Raw genomic sequence first — 20413 nt, 5'->3', positions numbered from 1 at the left:
ATTAGTTACTGATAAATTACAATTATGAAGAACCCTTTCTTATATCAACTGGAAAATTATCAGATTGCTGAAGTAGCTGGGGTTTTCAGATAAGGGTGCAGGCTAGACCTGAAATAATAAGGTTATTAAATATGATACAACTTTCAGATAGATTCGATTGAAAGTGCATTGTTTGTACTCACTTCTACAAGAAGAACTCAGAACACATCTCCAGTTGTATTTATGAACAGCTGTGAGAGCATATGGTTACAGCTCAAGTACATTTAGAGAGATTTAAAGGAAAGTGGCTAAATAGGGATAGAAAATTTTGAAAAGAGTTTAAAGGAAAAGCTTTAAAGGAAATTCAAGGTTTAATTGTGGAAATTAATAACATTAGAGGGTTGTAAAACAGCTCATTCGTTTTGCTCCTCCATTGCAACACAGATCAGTACAGCAGCAAGAATACAAAGAGGTGGAAGATGGCACATAACTACTTTACATGGCTGTGTGAGTTGCTTTTGTTCAGATGGCATAGAACTTCTGGACACTTACTTGAGCTCATCCATACGCTCAATCACACTCCTGACTTGTACTTTGTAGATAATTCACCAACTTTGTGGAGTTAGGAGGTGAGTTGATTATCATAGAATTCTCAGCATATTGTTGCACAGTATTAACATTGCTTGTCCAGTGAAAGATTCTTGTCAATGGCAACCCCTAGAATGCTGAACGACAAAAGATTCATCTGAACGTGTGAAGCAGGAGCAGAAATAGACCATTTGGTCCCTTGAGCCTGATCTGACATTCAACAAGATCATGGCTGATCTATGTTTCAAATTCCACATTCATCGCTAATTCAGATAGCTCATGCTACAGTTGTCTAATAAGAATTAATGTTTGCCTTAAAGTTATTCATTGGCCTCACCTTCTCGCCTTCTGAGACACAGTTCCAAATTCACACAATCCTCTGATAGAAAAAGAAACTCTCCTTCTTTCCATCCTGAAAGATTTTTTAAAGTGTCTGGACTGACACACAAGATAAAACATCCTTTCTGTGACAACCTTAAAAGATCATCCAGAATCTTATCCACTTCAATCAAGTCACTCTTCAAAACTCCACTGTGAACAAGCCCAGATTGTCCATAGGGCAATCTGCTCATTCCAGGTATTAATAAACCTTCCCGTGACTGTCCCCAACGCATTTACATATAGGTTGTAATAACAGAATTGTTGGCCATGTACAGCAACATAATTACAATCATATGGATGTACACATGCAGATATAGCGCAGTGATCGGACATGATAATACACATATACGTTGATGTGATGAAAGGAAAATGTGTTGATGAGCATGATGTTGTATGCTTAAATATTGGCAATAATAAGGAGAATGACAGCATAAGGAGATCAAAATTCCAGACAGTAGTCAAGATATGGGCTCACCCATGAGTTGTAAACCTGAAGCATAACATTTTTACTTTTACGTTCATTTCCTAACATAATAAAATTTGGCATTCCATTAGTGTTGCAGATTGTGTCTACATATTAATCTATTGTCACTCATGAATCAGAATGCCTAGATTCCTCTGCACCTTGAATTCTGCAGTAATTGTCTGTTTAAATAACATTCAACTTTTTTTATTATTTCTGCCAAAGTTAACAATTTCATAGTTTCACACATGATCCTCCATTTGCCAGATTTTTGTCCAAAGACTCAACCCATCTATATCCATCTGCAACTTCCTTATAGCATTTTCCCAACATATCTTCCCACCTGGGAGAAAGTGAGGACTGCAGATGCTGGAGATCAGAGTCGAGAGTGTAGTGCTGGAGAAGCACAGCCAGTCAGGTAGCATCCGAGGAGCAAGAGAATCGATGTCTTGAGATTCTCCTGCTCCTCGGATACTGCCTGACCAGCTGTGCTTTTCCATACTTTCCCACCTGTCTTGGTGTCATCTGTGAACTTACCCAAAATAACCAGATTGTGTCTGCAAAAACGACTCTGACTTTCATTTGCCTTCCATTTCAAAACACCACCTTGTTCCCTGCCAACATCGCTGTTTCAGGCTTGCTGCAGTGCTCTAGGGAAGCTCAGCGCAAGCTGGAAGAACAGCATCTCTTTTTCCACTTGGGAATTCCACTGCATCCTGGATTCAATAATTTTAGAGCATGAGGCACTTTCTCCCATGTCCTTGTTATCACATGGTCTGCTGCTATACACTACCAATTTTTAGCCACTAGTAGTCCCCATTAGCAGCCATTCATTCTCCTCGGCTGACTGTTATCTCATTCCTTTGTTTGTCCAATTGTCCTTCTCTGTTCCATTTACTCCTTACCCCCTTTCCCCACCCTATCATCTGCAGAAAAAACATTTTTTCCAAGCTACTTGGAGATAGTAAGAACTGCAGCTGCTGGAAGTCAGAGTCAATAATCTGGAGCTGGAAAGACACAGCAGGTCAGACAGTATTGGAGGTACAGGAAAGTCAATGTTTCGAGTCCTAATGTAGGGTCCTGACCTGAAACATTGATATTCCTGTTCCTCCGATGCTCTCTGACCGGCTGTGCTTTTTCCTAGCTAACATCAATTCCGAAGAAAGATCTCTGGACCTGAAACGTTGACTCTGATTTATCTTCACAGATACTACCTGACTTGCTGGCTTTTTCCAGCAATTTCTGTTTTTGCTTCTGATTTCCAGATTCCACAATTCTTTTGGTTTTCTAATTTACCTACCATGTCTGTGCTCCACTCAGCTCAGTAATTGATAGGAATTATAAGAATTTGAAGCCCCAGTACAGACCCCAGCAGGACTCCACTTGTCACATTCTAAGTTCAGCCAATGACTTAATTATGCTTGTTCTTTGATTTTTGCCAACCAGCTAATCTTCTATCAATGCCAATATATTAAGCCCTATAGCATGAGCTATACTTTCTGCAATAGCCTTTGATTTGGCAATTTAATAAATGCCTTCTGGAAATTCACATATAGCATGTTTACTGCCACCCCTTTAATCAACACATGTGTTACTCCTTCAAAGAATTTGGATAAGTTGTTGAAATCTGATTTCCCTTTGATGAAACCTCATGGCAAATATTGAGCTACCTGCCCTATAGTTTCTTATTTTATGTCTCCCTTTGTTCTTGAATAGAAGGGTTAAATTGCTATTTGCCAGTCCAAAAGAACCTTTCATGAATCTAGGGAATTTTGGAAAATCTCTGGAGGACCTATTCTCACTTTACTTTCTCCTATCCTTTTTTAAAATGCCTATAGCAACTCTTTCTATCCATTTTTACACTGCTCGCTGAAGGGGATTGCCATACTAGCATAGGGGACAGATCAATAAAGACACAGTGGCAGACATTTAAAATGCTATTTTAGAATACTTAGAATAAGCATGGAAAAATTCTCAAGAGAGGATTCATAATCTGTAATTAATTAAAGGAGTTACAAAAGTATCAAAATTAAGGAAAATGAATATAAATGAATAGAGATGAGTGGTAGATCAGATGATTCATCAGAACATAACAAATGGCAGAGAATAACTAAAACATTAATCAGGAGGAAGACATTCGAGTATGACAGAAAGCTAGCTAGGAATGTAAAAACAAGTAGCCAGAGTTTCTACTGGCAATTAGAAAAGGAACAGTGTAAATAAAATGATTGTTTGTCCTCTAGAGATTGTGGGCTTTCACATTATTGAAGATGGGATGTTTGTGGAGGCACATCTTCCTTCTGTTAAGTATCCATTACTATTCATGATAACAAATTGCAGGACTGCTGAGCTTCGATCTGATCACTTGCTCTGTCTTTCAGATGCTATATTTGCTGTTCGGGATGCAATTAGTCCCATTGTAGCTTAAACAGGTTGGTACCTCATTTGAAATTATGCCTGGCATTGCTCTTGGAATGTTGCCAAGAACATTGATGATATTGATGGTAATCATAGAGTGATGAAACTACCAGCCATGATGTTACAGATTATAGTGGAATACAATTCTGTTTCTGATGGATCACAGCACCCTATGGATGTCCACTTTTGAGTTGTTAGATTTGTTCTATTTAGCAAGGTGGAAATGTCATGTAATTTGATAGAGGATACCCTCAATGTGAATATGGGACTTTGTCTCTGTGAGGACAATTGAAGGTTTGGTTAAGAAAAAGAAAGAAGCATATGTCAGGTATAGACAGGATAGATCAAGTGACTCCTTAGAAGAGTATAAGGAGTAGGAATATACTGAAGAGGGAAATCAGGAGGGAAAAAAGGGGACATGAGATAGCTTTGGCAAATAGAGTTAAGGAGAATCCAAAGGGTTTTGACAAATACATTAAGGACAAAAGGGTAAATAGGAAGAGAATAGGGCCCCTCAAAGATCTGCAAGACAGCCTTTGTGTGGAGCTGCAGGAGATGGGAGTGATACTAAATGAGTATTTTGTATTACTGTGGAAAAAGACATGGAAGGTATAGAATGTAGGGAAATGTATGGTGACGTCTTGAAAAATGTTCACATTACAGAGGAGGAAGTGCTGGATGTCTTGAAATGCATAAAAATGGATAAATCCCCAGGATCTGATCAGGTGTACCCTAGAACTCTGTGGGAAGTAGGGAAATGATTGCTGGACCTCTTACTGAGATATTTGTATCACTGATTGTCACAGGTGAGATGCCGGATGACTGGAGGTTGGCAAACGTGATGCCACTATTTAAGAAAGTTGGTATGGACAAGCCAGGGAACTAAACACCAGTGAACCTGACTTCACTGGTGGGCAAGTTGTTGGAAGGAATCCTGAGGGACATGTATTTGGATGTACATGTATTTGGAAAGGCAAGGACTGATTAGGGATAGTCAACATGGCTTTGTGCATGGGAAATCATGTCTCATAAACTTGATTGAGTATTTTGAAGAAATAACGAAGAGGATTGATGAGGGCAGAGAAGTAGTCGTGATCTAGACAGACTACAGTAAGGCGTTCAACAGTGGGAGATTGGTTAGCAAAGCTAGATCTCACGGAATACAGGGAGAACTAGCCATTTGAATATAGAACTGGCTCAAAGGCAGAAGACATAGGGTGGTGGGGGAGGGTTGTTTTCCAGACTGGAGGCCTGTGACCAGTGGAGTGCCACAAGGATCGGTGCTGGGTCCACTACTTTTCATCATTTATATAAATGATTTGGATGTGAGCTTAAGAGGTATAGTTAGTAAGTTTGCAGATGACACCAAAATTGGAGGTGTTGTGGACAGTGAAGAAGGTTAACTCGAATTACAATGGGATCTTGATCAGATGAGCCAATGGGCTGAGGAGTGGCAGATGGAGTTTAATTCAGTTACATTTGAGATGCTGCATTTCGGGAAAGCAAATCTTAGCAGGACTTATACACTTAATAGTAAGGTCCTTGGGAGGGTTGCAAAACAAAGAGCCCTTGGAGTGCAGGTTCATAGTTCCTTGAAAGTACAGTCACAGGTAGATAGGATAGTGAAGAAGGCGTTTGGTATGCTTTCCTTTATTTTTCAGAGTATTGAGTGCAGAAGTTGGGAGGTCATGTTGCAGCTGTACAGGACATTGGTAGGCCACTTTTGGAATGTTGCGTGCAATTCTAGTCTCTTTCTGATCAGAAGGATGTTATGAAACTTGAAAGGGTTCAGAAAAGATTTACAAGTTTGTTGCCAGGGTTGGAGGATTTGCGTTATAGAGAGAGGTTGAATAGGCTAGGGCTGTTTTTCCTGGAGTGTCATAGGCTGAGGGCTGATCCTATAGAGGTTTATAAAATCATGACGGGCTTGGATAGGGTAAAATAGACAGTCTTTTCCCCAGGGTGGGGGAGTCCAGAACGAGAGGGCATAGGTTTAGGGTAAGAAGGTGGTGCATGCGTGGAACGGGCTGCCAGAGGAAGTGGTGGAGGTTGGTACAAATGCAACATTTAAAAGATATCTGGATGAGTATATGAATAGGAAGAGTTTGGAGGGATAGGAGCCGGGTGCTGGCAGGTGGAACTAGATTGGGTTGGGATATCTGGTTGGCATGGACAAGTTGAACTGAAGGGTCTGTTTCCATGCTGTACATCTCTATGACTCTATGCATCCAAGTCAATTAGATTTGTGAGGGTGACATGAAGTGGTTTCTCTCAACAAATCCTGTAGGCCCGAACTAGCAGATAAGCTTTTCGGGTCTTGGCTAGTTTGATCAGTGATCATAGCACCAAGCCACTCGTTGTGATGGACATTGAATTTTCCCACTCAGAGTACATTTTGTGCCTTTACTTCTTTATGCTTCTTCTAAGTAGCCTCCTGATATAGCAGAACATTGATCCATCAACTGAGAGAGGGTATTCAGGAAGGATGTTTGCTTCCTTTCATTTGACCGGATGTCAGCAGAATATATGAGGCTCAGACCATCACCACTTCCTGATGGTATATCACTGTGCCACTACTGCTGGTGAACAGGGCATGGGTAGGGATCATGATGGAAGAGTCTTGACTCTTTCTTTATAATGTATGATTCAGTGAATGTGACATGTCAGGCTGTTATTTGACCCATCTGTGCAACCAGTTTCCCAATTTTGGTACAAGTGGTCTGATGCTAATGACGATAGCTTTACAGGATCTAACATTGTCATTTCCACTGACTGGGTGGCCTGCCCTGTTTTATTTTTGTACAGCTTTTCTATCAGTTTGATACATTGAGTGGCAGAAGGCAATTAAGAGTTAATCATGTTGCTGGAGCCAAATGGAGGCCAGACCAGGTAAGGATGGCAAATTTCTTTGCAGGTAAGGTGTTAGCGAATGAACTGGTCTTTTATGACAATCTGGTAGCTTCATGATGACCATTTCTGAGGCTATAATTTTATTCCAAACCGTTTAATTAAATTTAAATTTTCTTAGTTGGTAGGATTTGAACTTACATCTCCAGAATATTAGTCCAGACCTCAGCTCTGATGAAAGGTCACTGGACTCAAAAGGTTAACTCTGTTTTTCTCTCCACAGGTGCTGCCAGAAATGTTCAGTTTCTCCAGCAATTGCTAATTTTGTCACATTACCACTATGTTAGCATTCTGTGTAGTGAATAGCAACCTTGTTGGTGTCAAAAATCAAGCTATGTTAATTGTCACTCATCCTCATCTACAGATGACCACTGAAAATGACCATGGACATTAGGTGTTTGATGTTCCCCTGAGGAAGTAATCCAGTATTTAAACATTTGCAATGCTTACTGGTGCCATAGGCTGCTCAGATTCATTTGGAAGTAACAGGAATCTCTGTCTACACTTCTTACTTACCAAAGACGTATTTACCTCTCTCTGCATATGTCCATGCTGAGAGATGGACACAAAGCATCATGTTCAAATTCAGGCTTATCCATCATCTATTTGTTGGCTTTCCTCCACTTCTGAAAAAGATTAGATACTGGGAATCTGACTGGGAAAATTATTCCGGAGGTCATGACACTGGGAGCAAATAAACACAGTTGGTGTAATTGCTGCAGGGAATTTAAGTTTCAGCAAAAAAAGGGAATAAAAACAATCAAGAAATGACTAATGCAAATTTACTCTAACATTGATGTGTCCTTTAAATGACTTTCTGTAGAAAGCCATTGCCAAGTAACCCAGGCTCAGCTCACATGGGCATAATTAAGAGCTGATGTACTGCATGGTGAGCAGCCTCCTCAAATTAACTGTGACTAAAATCACTCCCAATAGCTGACAGCCACTTTAACTAATGATATTCCTGTTAGAAGTTTATTTCTGATATCTCAGTGTTAGGTTTGGGCTGCTATGCCTTGTAAAATTGAAGCTGAAGTTTATTCTGATGCCATAGGTATTGAACTTAACTCTTGTGTAATCTTTAAAATACCCCTTATTGGACTGTAATTCACAAAGTTGCAACAAGCATGAAATCCCTGGTTGGTCACATGCTCATTCCCAATCTTTGTTTAAAAAAGCAGTTCCTTCCTTGATTTCATGGTGAATTTACTATTCAGTAAAAACTTGCATTCATGTAGCACCTTCGTGATACGCAAACTATTACACACCTAATTAACAATTTTTGAAATGTCATTATTGTTGTTATATAAGCACAAAGTGGGCTAGTGCACAACAATATCTCAACAACAAGGAATGAGATCAAGGACAGTTTTTACCTATGGTGCTGTTCATCGCAGGAGAAATGCTGGCAAAACCAGTGGTTCTTCTCTGAATTTTGCAGTGGGTTCTTTAATGCTCAAACTATAATGACAATCGGGCTCTCAGTTGAACACCTCACCTCAAAGCTTTCATTTCCCTATAATACTGCTGTTCACTGTGCAATCAGAATCTCCAGCTCACTATATGCTGAAAACCTAGATTAGAGGTATAACTGTCCTCTTCTGGTTTAGAGGCTAGATATCTGGCAATAAGGCCAAGATCATAATTGCTTTAAAAGATAAGTTGCAAATCTTTTCAGTAATGATTTTGCATTCACTATTGAATTTCACATGACAAGACTATTTAATGCGTTCAGACAACAGAATTCTGAAGAAGGGTCACTGGACCTGAAATGTTAACTCTGCTTTCTCTCTAGAGATGCTGCAAGACGTACTGAGTTTCCCCTGTAATAGCAGTTTTCACATGTGCGTAATTCTATACTTGGGAAAACAGGACCAGGCTCTAATGTCATGTAAAGGCATCTGAGTAACACATGTCCAACCACTGTGATTCAACTGAAAAATTAAGATCTGGAACTATACAAGGGTCAAATAGTTAGAAGTGGAGTAGTTTGAAAATTTGATAGCTTTGTTTATTATTGGGAATTATTATGCTTTGTTCACAGTTATTGAATATTATGTGTGCTTATAAAATGACACCAGACACAATGACACTCTGCAGTGTCCACTAGGAATCACAGACACACTAAAGAGCATAGTGGGCTGTCTAGTCCATCGTACGTGTTCCATCTCTCAAATGAGCCTCATTACCAAGAGCCATTATCATTTTTGTCCCCCATTATTTGCACATTATTTCTGTCCACATGATCATCTAATGCCCACCTGAAGCTCTCAATTGAAACTGCCTTCATGACATTTCCAGGCAGGACAATTCAAACCTAACCACACACCGTGTGAAAGGTTTTTTTTTCTCAGATCACATTTGCACCTTTTGCAAATCTATGTCAGCTTCTTTTTGCTTCTTTTCCAAGTGGGAACAATTTCTCCCTATCTACTCTAACCAGCCTATTCATGAGTTTAAAAATCACTATCAATTCTCTTTAGTCTGCTTCTTTACAAAGCAAATAGTCCCAACTTCTTCAATCTACATACATAACTAAATTCCACATCCCTGGGACTATGCTTCTGCACTTTCTACAATGTATTTACATCTTTCCTATAACATAGAATCCAGAACTGTACACAATATTCCAGCTGAAGTTTAACAGATGCCTTTTACAAGTTCAACATCATTTCTTTCCTCGAGTACTCTATGCCCCTATCATTAGAGCCAAGGACACTGTATAACCTAAGAACTGTTCTCTCCACAATGATCTGTGCACATATACACTCTCCTATTCTCTCTTTAGACTTGTATCCCTGATCTGTATTGCCTTTAAATGTTCTTTCTACTAAAAATCATCACCTCACACTTCTCTGTGTTGAACCTCATCTGCTACCTATCTGTACAATCCACCAACTTGTCGATTTCCTTTTGCTAGTCCCCTGACCTCAAGATGTAGAACATTAATATATATCACTAAAAAGGTCCCAATGCTGACCCCTGGGGTACTCCATTATGAACCTTCCTCCAGCCATGAAATAAAATCCATTATTACTCGCTGTTTCCTATCACGTGGCCAATTTTGCTACTATTTTGCCACTGTGCCTTTTAGTCCATGGTGTAGAACTTTCTTGCTGTGAGATTTGGTATAAAGAACCAAAAGGCAGACTATTAAATAAATGGAGGCCCACTCCAAATGAGGCAGGACAGAGACATCTGGGTGTTCACATGAATGTAATACAAAAGATTAGCATTTTGGTGCGGCAAGTAATTAAGGAGACCAATGGAATTTTGTCTTTTATTGCTGGTTGGATGGAATACAGAAATAGGGAAGTCTTGTTATGATTGTTCAGGATCTTGGTGAAGCTGCATCTCAAGTAATGTGTACAGGGTTTGACTCTGTATTTAGAAAGGATATATAGGCTTTGGCGGCAGTTTAAAAGAGAGATTCACTGGGCTGATTCCTGGGATGGAAGGGTCAAGAACAGCTAAACAGGTTAGGCCTTTATTCATTAGAGTTAAGAAAATGAGCTGTGACCTGATTGAAACAGTCAAGGCTCTGAGGGTGTGTGTCATGGTTCATATTGAGAAGATTTGGGGAATCCTTAACAGAGTTACAGAATAAGTAAACACTCATTTCAAACTGAGGTATGAAGGAACATCTTCTCCCAAGTGGCAATGAATATCTGGAATTACCATGAGAATTGTGGAGGCCAGACCAATGATCAGGTGAATAGCCAAGGTCCTTTCCACAGGAGTCCAAAACTAGAGGGCACAGGTTTAAGGTGAGAGGGGAAAGATTTAAAGGGATTTCAGGAACAACTTTTTCACACAGAGGATGGTGCGTATATCGATTGAGCTTCCAGAACACGTGGTGGAGGCTGGTGAAATTACAACATTTAAAAGGCACCTAGATGGGTAAATGAACAGGAAGGGTTTAGAGGGAAATGGGCCAAATGCTTGCAAATGGGACCAGATGAATTTAGGATATCTGGTTGGACTGAAGGGTCTGTTGCCATACTGTACAGCTCTATGACTCTAATAGTTTTCTGGCTTACAATGAAGTTAGCAGCAGTGCTTTTGGCAACTGGAATTCGCAAAGGACGTGGTCACAGAACTTTGCTATGCCCTAGAATCAGATCTGCAGCCTCAGAAGGGGGTCAGCACATCGCTGCCAGTGGCCCTCAAGGTGACCATGGCTTTGAAATGTTTCATGAGCAAATCCTTCCTGGCTGGGACTCGAGACATAGTCAACATCTCTCAGTTCACCAGCCAACACTACACCCAGGAGATATCAGAAACTGTATGCCAGCAGAGAATTTATCCTTAGTTCTGAAGGAGCTGCATACCTATATTGAGATTATATATATACTGCAAAACATACTTACCATTCACTTACCACATAGTTGATGTGTAATGATGTTCCCTTTAACTGTTGCTTGCAGTGTGGCCCACCTGTTGCATTGTGTAAATCCATATAGAATCAAGCATGAGTGTATCATCAAGTAAAACTTATCTGTGCACGATCTGTTTTCTCCATGCACAGCACATTCCCACTCACTACATGTACACTGAACGAACTGCAGATGCTGTAAATCAGAAACAAAAATTGCTGGAAAAGCTCAGCAGGTCTGGCAACATCTGTGCAGAGAAATCAGAGTTAATGCTTCAGGACCAGTGACCCTTCGTCAGATCAGACCCTTCTAAAGAAGTGTCACTGGACCTGAAATGTAAACTCTGATGTGTCTCCCTAGATGCTGCCAGACCTGCTGAGCTTTTCCATCAATTTCTATTTTTGTTTCCCACTCACTACATGGTTGTGCACCAGAGTAACTTAAAAGGAACATTGATGTGTGATAATGCCCATCCCATCCTCATCTTAGCATCATTCATAGTCCATTTATTCCAAGCCAGTTGCTGATCCAGCAATCTTTCCACCACCATGTTGAACCAAAGGATCAGCAGCTCAGTGTCAAGAGTTGTCCACACTACACATGGTGTTGACTTCTCTCCACACTCCAGCACAGGGTGAGCATTCATAAGACAGCAATGCTGCCTTGGGTAAATGTGAGAAAAATTTCAGTTGGGGTTATATATGAACAATTCTATTTCCTCAACTGTTTCGAAGGAAGCTATGGTATTCAGCGAAGCAGAAATCCTGTTCTGCAGTCATCTGTTGCATTCTCCAAAACCTGGAAAAGATGACAGTCCAGCTTTTGCCAAACAAGTGGTAGTGGAAATGGGGGAAGAGGAGAAGAAAGGGACAAGGCAACAGCACGTGCACACTGTACATGAGGATTGGTTAGACCCCAGTTCTACTGAATGGAACCCCACCACACAACAGTTCTATACATTAACATCCCTCTCTGATGGATGGGTCTAGTGTCCTTTTGGCCACTATGGTGAAATAAATGTCACCATGAAGAAACCATTCAATACCAACATGATCGAACACTGATGTTCCATTGCAGTGCTCAACTTCCTGTCCCTTATTCGCAGTTCTTCTTGTGTCTTTGCCTAGCTTGGTGCTCCTATGCAGTGCTACCACTGAAGACCACTGACTTTCGACAGAGCAGGAAGGGCCTGAGGCACCCACAAGCCTTGAAGGCCTGGATTTGAACTGCATTGACTTGGCACAGATTTCAGTAGTCTGGACTGGCTAATTCACTGGCAATAACAAGAGCACTGGTACTGTGGCTATCATGGAAAGTTGAATGCTATCACACTTTCAGAGGACACAGCAGTACACCCAAGAATAAAATGAGAGATTTCGTGAATTAGTCCCAGACAAAATTGTTAGAACGAAAACCTGGAAGTGGTTTAAAAGTATATTGAAGTGCAGGTGATATCTCCAGGAAGACGCTGTCAAAGTTCCAGTTTAAAAGTTGAAGTTGCAAGTGACTTGAATTTACCGTGGTGTTAGATACAAGGATTCCGGAGTAAACATTATAGGAGTGATGTTTTTGGAAACTGTAACAGGAATGGAATTTTGGGAATCATACCAGAGGTGGTGTTTTGGGTACTGCATGAAAGCTGTTTAGTTTATTTTCAATTTAGAAAGGAGTGTTTTAGGATTAATGTGATTACACTTTTACTGTATTCTTAAAATCTTTCAATATATATTGGAAGTAGGTACCTTAATTATTCTATCCTGCTATCTTTTATAATAAACGTTGCTTTTGTTGTTAAAGCAAAATCTGCCACATTGCCTTTTTTTAATTTCAAACATATACTTTATTCATAAAATATTTTGATGATCTGTACAATTGGTCATGCCATACATCCGTAAACATTCCATTTCTTGGTATACAGAGACGGAGTAATCATTCATATATACAGGTCTGTACGATTACATATTTAGCTGAGGCATCAGCAGAGCCCAAATGACTGCGTGGGCCCCCTGTTCTTCTTAGGCAGGCAGATATTACACAGTGGTCTTTCCCCACCGTGCCTTGGCGGCAGCTGCCCCAAGCTTCAGCGCATCCCTCAACACGTAGTCCTGGACCTTGGAATGTGCCAGTCTGCAACACTCAGTCGGGGTCAACTCCTTCAGCTGGAAGATCAACAGGTTTCAGACCGGCCAGAGAGCGTCCTTCACTGAGTTGATGATCCTCCAGACACAGTTGATGTTCGTCTCAGTGTGCGTCCCAGGGAACAGACCATAGAGCATGGAGTCCCACATCATGGCGCTGCTCGGGACGAACCTCGACAAACACCACTGCATTTCTCTCCAGACTTCTTCTGCATAGGCACATTCCAGAAGGAGGTATGTGACGGTCTCGTCACCCCCGCAGCCGCTTCGAGGGCAGCGTGTGGTGCGGGAGAGAGTCCGGGCATGCAGAAAGGATCTCACAGGCAAAGCCCTTCTCAACACCAGCCAAACCATGTCTTGGTGCTTGTTGGAAAGTTCTGGCGATGAGGCATTCTGCCAAATGGCTTTGACAATCTGCTCAGGGATCTGCCATCTCCTTTCCCTGAAGGGTCTCAAGGACACTACTTGCTGACCACTTCATGATGGACTTGTGGTGAAAGGTGTTTATCTTCATAAATTTCTCCATGAAGGACAGGTGATATGGAACAGTCCAACTACTCGGAGCGTTCCGCAGCAGCGAGGCCAGGCCCATCCTTCGCAACACCGGGGACAGGTAGAACCTCAGTATGTCGTGACACTTGGTGTTTGCGTACCGGGGATCCACACACAGCTTGATGCAGCCACACACAAAGGTGGCCATCAGGGGGAGGGTGGTATTGGGTGTATTTTTTTCCCCGTTGCCCAGATCTTTATACATAGAATCCTTTTGGACCCGGTCCATCTTTGACCTCCATATAAATTGGAAGATGGCCCGGGTGACTGCAGTGGCACAGGTTCTGGGAATAGGCCAGACCTGTGCCACGTATAACAGCAATGACAGTGCCTCACACCTGATGACCAGGTTTTTTCCCGCGAGGGAGAGCGACCGTAGCTTCCATCTACCCAGTTTCTGCCTCACTTTGCTGATACACTCCTCCCAAGACTTGGCACACGCCCCAGCCCCCCCAAACCAAATACCCAGCACCTTCAGGTGGTCGGTCCTGAAGGTGAAGGGGATCGAGGATTCATCGGCCCAGTTCCCAAAGAGCATGGCCTCGCTCTTGCCTCAGTTTACCTTGGTTTCCAAGGCCCGTTCGAACTGGTCACATATGCAAGAGTCTGCACACGGACAGCGGATCCGAGCAGAAAACGGCAACATCATCCATGTACAGGGAGACCTTAACCTGCAGGCCACCGCTGCCAGGAATAGTCACTCCTCTCAGGCTTGCATCCTTCCTGATGGCCTTGGCAAATGGCTCTATGTAGCACACAAACAAGGCAGGAGAGCCTATTTATGTTTCAGCAACTCTTCCTTAAAACCAATAAAACAATGATCCACAAAGCCAGGTTCTGACTGGTCTGGTGATAACCCAGCTGGATCACACCATACTCTCACAGTGCCCTGTGTCAACTGACTCAGTGTCCATATTCAGTTGGGACCCTCTGAGCTTTCCCCAGGGATGTTTCTGCTGTATCAGCCCACTGCACAATTAGCTTGTCAAGTGACAATTGTTTAACATTTTGGAAGCATAAATTCAGAAGATGCAGGTTAATGTGGCTGAAGGGAGGGGAAGTTACTTAGTGTCAGACAGCACAGAAACAGACCTTCAGTGCAGCCCATCTATGCCGACTAAGTTTCCAAACCTAGTCCACATGCCTGCATTTGGCCCATATCTCTCTAAACCCTTCTTGATCAAATGTCCTTTAAATGTCGTATCTGCACCTGCATCTACCACTTCTGGCAGTTCATTCCATTTACCAGCCATCCTCTGTCTAAAAACGTTGCCCCTTGGGTTCCTTTTAACTGTTTATCCTCTCATATGAGAAACATGCCCACTAGTTTTGAACTACCCTACCTTCAGGAAAAGACTTTGGCAACTCATCTTATTTATGCCCCCTCATGATTTCATAAGGTCACCCCCTTAATCTTCTGCATTCCAGGGAAAATAAATCCCAGACTATCCAGCCTTTCACAGAGTCACAGAAATTAACCCTTCCGCCCAACTGGTGACAAAGTTTCCCAAATTAAACTAGTTGCACTTGCCTGCCCCTCCAGTCCCGGTAACGTCTTTGGAAATCTTTTTTGCACCTATCCAGTTTAAAAGCATTCTTCCTATAGCAGGGCAACCAGAATTGTACACAGTACTCCAGAAACGGCCTCACCAACGTATTGTCTAACCGCAAGAGCACGTTCCATCTTCTGTACTCAACACTCTGAGCGATGAAAGTTGGTAATGAGCGAGACACCAGAACATAGTAGTGAGTGTGCAAGGGCAGTTCAACATTTCCTGACGAACACAAGCGACGTGAGATTGCATGGGGGCAGACGTGCGTCAGTAAAAACAGAAGACCGGGGGTATTTTCTAGACACCCAGTCTCCAAAGCAGACACATAGGAGGGATTCACTATTAGCAAGCCATTGATAATCATTCATTTCTTTATCTAACTTGTTTTTTCCTAACCAACCTGTTCAGCGATGTAGGTACACACCCTCTGTCGGTGGGGTTAAGCACATGTCTTCACGTCTGTCCTCCCTGGTCAACTACTGCCATTTATTTGGGGCCTTGAACATTTTGCATGATCTTACCTGGAAAACATGAATTACAAAAAAGACATCCTTGTTCTAACCGATTGTAGCACCCATGCCTTTTTCACGCTGCATTTTTATTTGGTCTGATACCTACTTTCAACTGGCCTTTCAGGCCAAAGACTATACTGTCACGAATTCTCCACGTGCCTCCAATAGAACTAACAGGCAAAAAACCCTCTTCACTGACAAAATAATGTCCAATTTCCACAGGGAATGTTACACCACAGGGAATCCAGCCCAAAACTGGAAAGTAAACTTGAGTGATGGACAATTGCCAGCAAGTTATTTTTATGTGGCTCTCATCAACAGTTAATTGCCGAATCTTTACTTGGGAAAAGAAAACATACCGAATATTGATAATGTCGAGGTTCACACTCGCCATTTTAGGACTTCCCCCTCCCCCCAAGTCTCCAATCGTAGAAGCCAAACACATTATTAAACAGTAAAAATAAATTCAAAGCAAGACACATTGTTAATTTGATTCTACGGGAGATGAGTGTTTCCTTAAATGTTTCTAAAACGTCTTCCAATTCTAAAATGTTATTCTCATCCAAAGAGAAGCGCAGAAATCATTGTATCAAGTATTACAACATACACATTCCTGTTAATGTTGAAGATCTATATATTGATAGCTCCAGTGAGAGATCTTCGCACTAGAGTGTGGAGAGAAACAACGGGACTGACTGGATTGCTCTGGAGAGTACAGCATCGACACGCACAGGATGCGCTCAACAGTCTCGTTCTCTGCCGCGCGGGAGATTTTCCTGTGAATTAAGTGCAGCGAAATTCTAAACCAGCCCTCCCTCGTCGTACAGCGTGAAACTCAGACTTTTCGCCGACTGAAGGCCGTTGGGTACAGAACCTTTCAGAAAACAAACAAATCTTCCGCACAGAAATAACTTGCATTACTCAAGGGCATTATGATTCCTGATCGAGGGGGGTTATTTATAACCTTCCCTGTGAGATGAGATACTGTTCCAGTGTGAGGATGGTACACATTAGCGCCCTCATTGTGTCAGGATTTATGCCAACATCCCCGTGCGCATTTCACAGAGTCAACAGCATGGAGTCAGGCCATTCAGTCCCACAGGTCATTGATGGGCTTTATGCTGCACACCAGCCAGACTCCTTCATTTTAGCCCGTCAACAACTTCTCCTCGGTGTCCGCTAACAACAGCCTCAAGCAGCGAGTACTACAGAAGGGAACACTCGGCGAAAATCACCTCCAAAGTGCGGCGGACCTTCAACAAACCGGACCCCCGACTTCTTTTCATTGTTGTTTCTATTCCGGTCCGCAACAACACCGCGAGAAGGTTTTTAAGAGGCAACCGTAAACGGACTCCGGTGCCAGAAAGTTTTCCCGTCGGGGAGCCCAGTGAAAAGACAAGGGGGTGGCGATATTGCACAGAACCCCCCCTCCCCCCTCCGGACTCACGATCAAAACGCACTGACTGGGATTGATCATGTATTGACAAGACTGCGAGCTGGGACCGAGAGCTGTTTTGCTTTAAACGCGTGGACCAGGCCAACTTGTGCAGGATGGTCTCTGGGAAGCGAATGATGATAATGGGCGGGAATGGCTTCGTGTGGATTTGATAACCTTTTATACATAGTACGTACAAAACAAAAAGAGTGGAGGAGAGAGGTTGCACCTTGAATTGGCGACAGAAGTTGGTCGGAAAATCAGCCGGGTTGATTTGGAGGTGCCGGTGTTGGGACTGTGGTGAACAAAGTTTAAAATCACTCCACACCCAGGTTATAGTCCAACAGGTTTACTTGGAGGTTGACTTGCACATCATGGGAGAAAGCTCAGCAGCGGCGGTGCAGGGAAATCAACTCTCGGGGTGAGGCGTCTCCCTCTGACCGTGACCTTCCCCGTTAGTGTGGCCGGAGCTTGGCTGGAACCCAGTGCACCCCCCCAGGAGGGAGGGGGTCGGGGTGGGGAAGCGGAGTGACCGACGGCGGGGGGAACTTGGATGTCGAGCGGAGAGCAGGCGGCGAGCTACTTCCTGGCGCTGTCGCCCACACACGGCGAGTCGGTGCTGTCCCGGTACCAGAGCCTGCGCCAGGAGCGGCTGCTGTGCGACATCGTGCTGGTGGCCGAGGGCAGCGAGTTCGCGGCGCACCGCTCGCTGCTGGCCTGCGCCAGCGACTACTTCAGGGGCATGTTCCGGGAGTACACCCGCGAGTCCAAGGCCGGCGTGGTGCACCTGCCCGCGGTGTCGGCGGGCGGACTGCGCCGGGTGCTCGACTTCATCTACAACGCGTGCCTGCCGCTGTCGCCCGAGAGCCTGCCGCAGACCCTGGAGACGGCGCGGTACCTGCAGGTGCCCGGGGCGGTGCAGCTCTGCTCCCGCTACCTGGTGAGCAGCCTGAGCCCCGGCGGCTGCTGCCGGGCGGCCAACGTGGCGGCCCGCTTCGCGCTGCCCGACGCTCAGCGCCAGGCCGAGCGCTACATCGCGTCGCGGTTGCGGCGGCTGCTGCTGGAGGAGGGCGCCGAGGCCAGCGGGCTGCTGGAGCTCAACGGGGACTCGCTGCGGGCGGTGCTCGAGTGCGACGCCGAGCTGGACGGCGTGCCGGAGGGGGAGCTGCTGCGGCTGCTGCTGGCCTGGCTCGGCCGGGACGAGCGGCGCTGGGAGGCTCACGCCCGGCGCCTGCTGCCCGCCCTCCGCTACTGCCTGCTGGCCCCGGCCGAGCTGGGCCGCCTGCGGGCCGAGCCCCGCCTGGACCCCGCCGCCCGGCGCCTGGTCTCCGCCGCCCTGGACTACCACCGGGACGAGGCGGCGCAGCCGGCCCGCCAGAGCCACCAGAGCACGCTGAGGGGCCGCCGGCGGCAGCTGCTGGCGGTGGGCGGCCTCCTGCTGCAGCCGCCGGCGGGCCCCGGGGACGGAGCCGTGGACCGCCTCTGGGCGCTCACTGCCAGCACCGGCGAGTGGAGGCCGCTGGGCCGCTGCCCCCGGCTGCAGCACCATTGCGTGTGCGTGCTGGCCGGCTTCCTGTTCGTGCTGGGCGGCGAGGAGCTCGGGGACCGTGCCTCGGTGACCGGGCGGGTCCGGCGCTACGACCCGCGCTTCGGCCGCTGGAGCCCGGTCAGCGCCATGGCCAGCCCCCGGGCCCAGTTCGCTTGCTGCGTGCTCGGGGGCCGCATCCTGGCGCTGGGCGGCCGCGGGGGGAGCTCCCGGTCCCGCTCCCGCTCCCCGCCCCAGGCCGAGGCCTCGCTGCCCACCGCCGAGCTGTACGACCCGAGCAGCGGCGCCTGGCAGGCGGCCGCCCCGCTGCCGGTGGCGGTGCACGGACACGCCTGTGCGGTTCACCAAGAGGGCCGCACCGTGTACGTGTCCGGGGGGCGGCACGGGGACCAGGCGGAGAGCAGCCCGGACATGTTCTCATACCGGGAGGAGGGGACCACCACCGGGGGGCAGTGGGCGAGCTGCCCGCCCATGAGCATCGCCCGCTTCGGCCATCAGATGGCGGCGGTCGGCCAGCGCCTCTACTCCTTCGTCGGCACCTACGAGCCCTTCTGCGACATCGAGTGCTACGAGCCCCGGCTCCGCCAGTGGCGCCGCCTGCGGCCCCTGCTCGGCTTCGACCGCTCCTGCTACGGCCTGGCGGTGCTGGGCGCCCGCGTCTACCTGGTGGGCGGCAAGAGGTGGCACGGCTCCCGGGAGGTGCCCGCCCCCGACGCGGTGCTCTACGACACCCGCACCGACAGCTGGAGCGAGGCCGGCGAGCTGCCGCTGCCCCTGTGCGGCACCCAGTGCGCCGTGCTGCAGCTGCTCGACCCACCGCCACCCGAGCAGGAGCCCGACACCGGGGAGGCACCGTGGTGACCCCGCCCCCATTGCCCACTCTTCCCCCCCACTCCCATCCCCGACTGCCCACTCCCCCCCCATCCCCGACTGCCCACTCCCCTCCCCCCCCGTCCCCCCGTCCCCGACTGCCCACTTCCCCCCCGTCCCCGACTGCCCACTCCCCCCCCCTCCCGTCCCCGACTGCCCACTCCCCCCTCCCCTCCCGTCCCCGACTGCCCACTCCCCCCCCTCCCCTCCCGTCCCCGACTGCCCACTCCCCCCCCTCCCCTCCCGTCCCCGACTGCCCACTCCCCCCCCTCCCCTCCCGTCCCCGACTGCCCACTCCCCCCCCTCCCCTCCCGTCCCCGACTGCCCACTCCCCCCCCTCCCCTCCCGTCCCCGACTGCCCACTCCCCCCCCTCCCCTCCCGTCCCCGACTGCCCATCCCCCCCCCCCCGTCCCCGACTGCCCACTCCCCCCCCTCCCCTCCCGTCCCCGACTGCCCACTCCCCCCCCCCTCCCGCAACCCTTCCATTTCCCCGTCTCTCTCACATTCCCCCCGTGCCCCCCCATGTCCCACCGCACACATCCCCGTGGCCCCAACAGTGCCTGGCCCCAATGCCATGGCCATCCCAGTGCCGTGTCCCCGTTCCTCCCTCACTGCATATCCGTATCTCTCTCTCCTTCTGGTTGAAACTGCAAAAGACAGTGAGCTCTCAGCCTCCGGGCGACCACTTCTTTCC

At 46.5% G+C, this 20413-nt stretch overlaps 1 protein-coding gene across 1 annotated transcript; it reads left to right on the top strand.

Annotated features, from left to right (window-relative positions):
• The first annotated feature begins 16670 nt into the window (after positions 1-16670).
• Positions 16671-19732, top strand: klhl34 (kelch-like family member 34). The gene has a single exon (XM_072584894.1). It carries the CDS (start codon positions 17856-17858, stop codon positions 19707-19709), a length of 1854 nt encoding a protein of 617 aa, XP_072440995.1. The 5' UTR covers positions 16671-17855; the 3' UTR covers positions 19710-19732.
• The last annotated feature ends 681 nt before the right edge of the window (positions 19733-20413 follow it).

Source organism: Chiloscyllium punctatum, chromosome 15 (assembly GCF_047496795.1).
Source record: "Chiloscyllium punctatum isolate Juve2018m chromosome 15, sChiPun1.3, whole genome shotgun sequence".
Taxonomy (NCBI): Eukaryota; Metazoa; Chordata; class Chondrichthyes; order Orectolobiformes; family Hemiscylliidae; genus Chiloscyllium; species Chiloscyllium punctatum.
This window is presented reverse-complemented; position numbering and strand designations above follow the sequence as displayed.

Coding starts and splice junctions, on each gene's coding strand:
- klhl34 (XM_072584894.1), top strand. CDS start 17,856: ATGTCGAGCGGAGAGCAGGCGGCGAGCTACTTCCTGGCGCTGTCGCCC.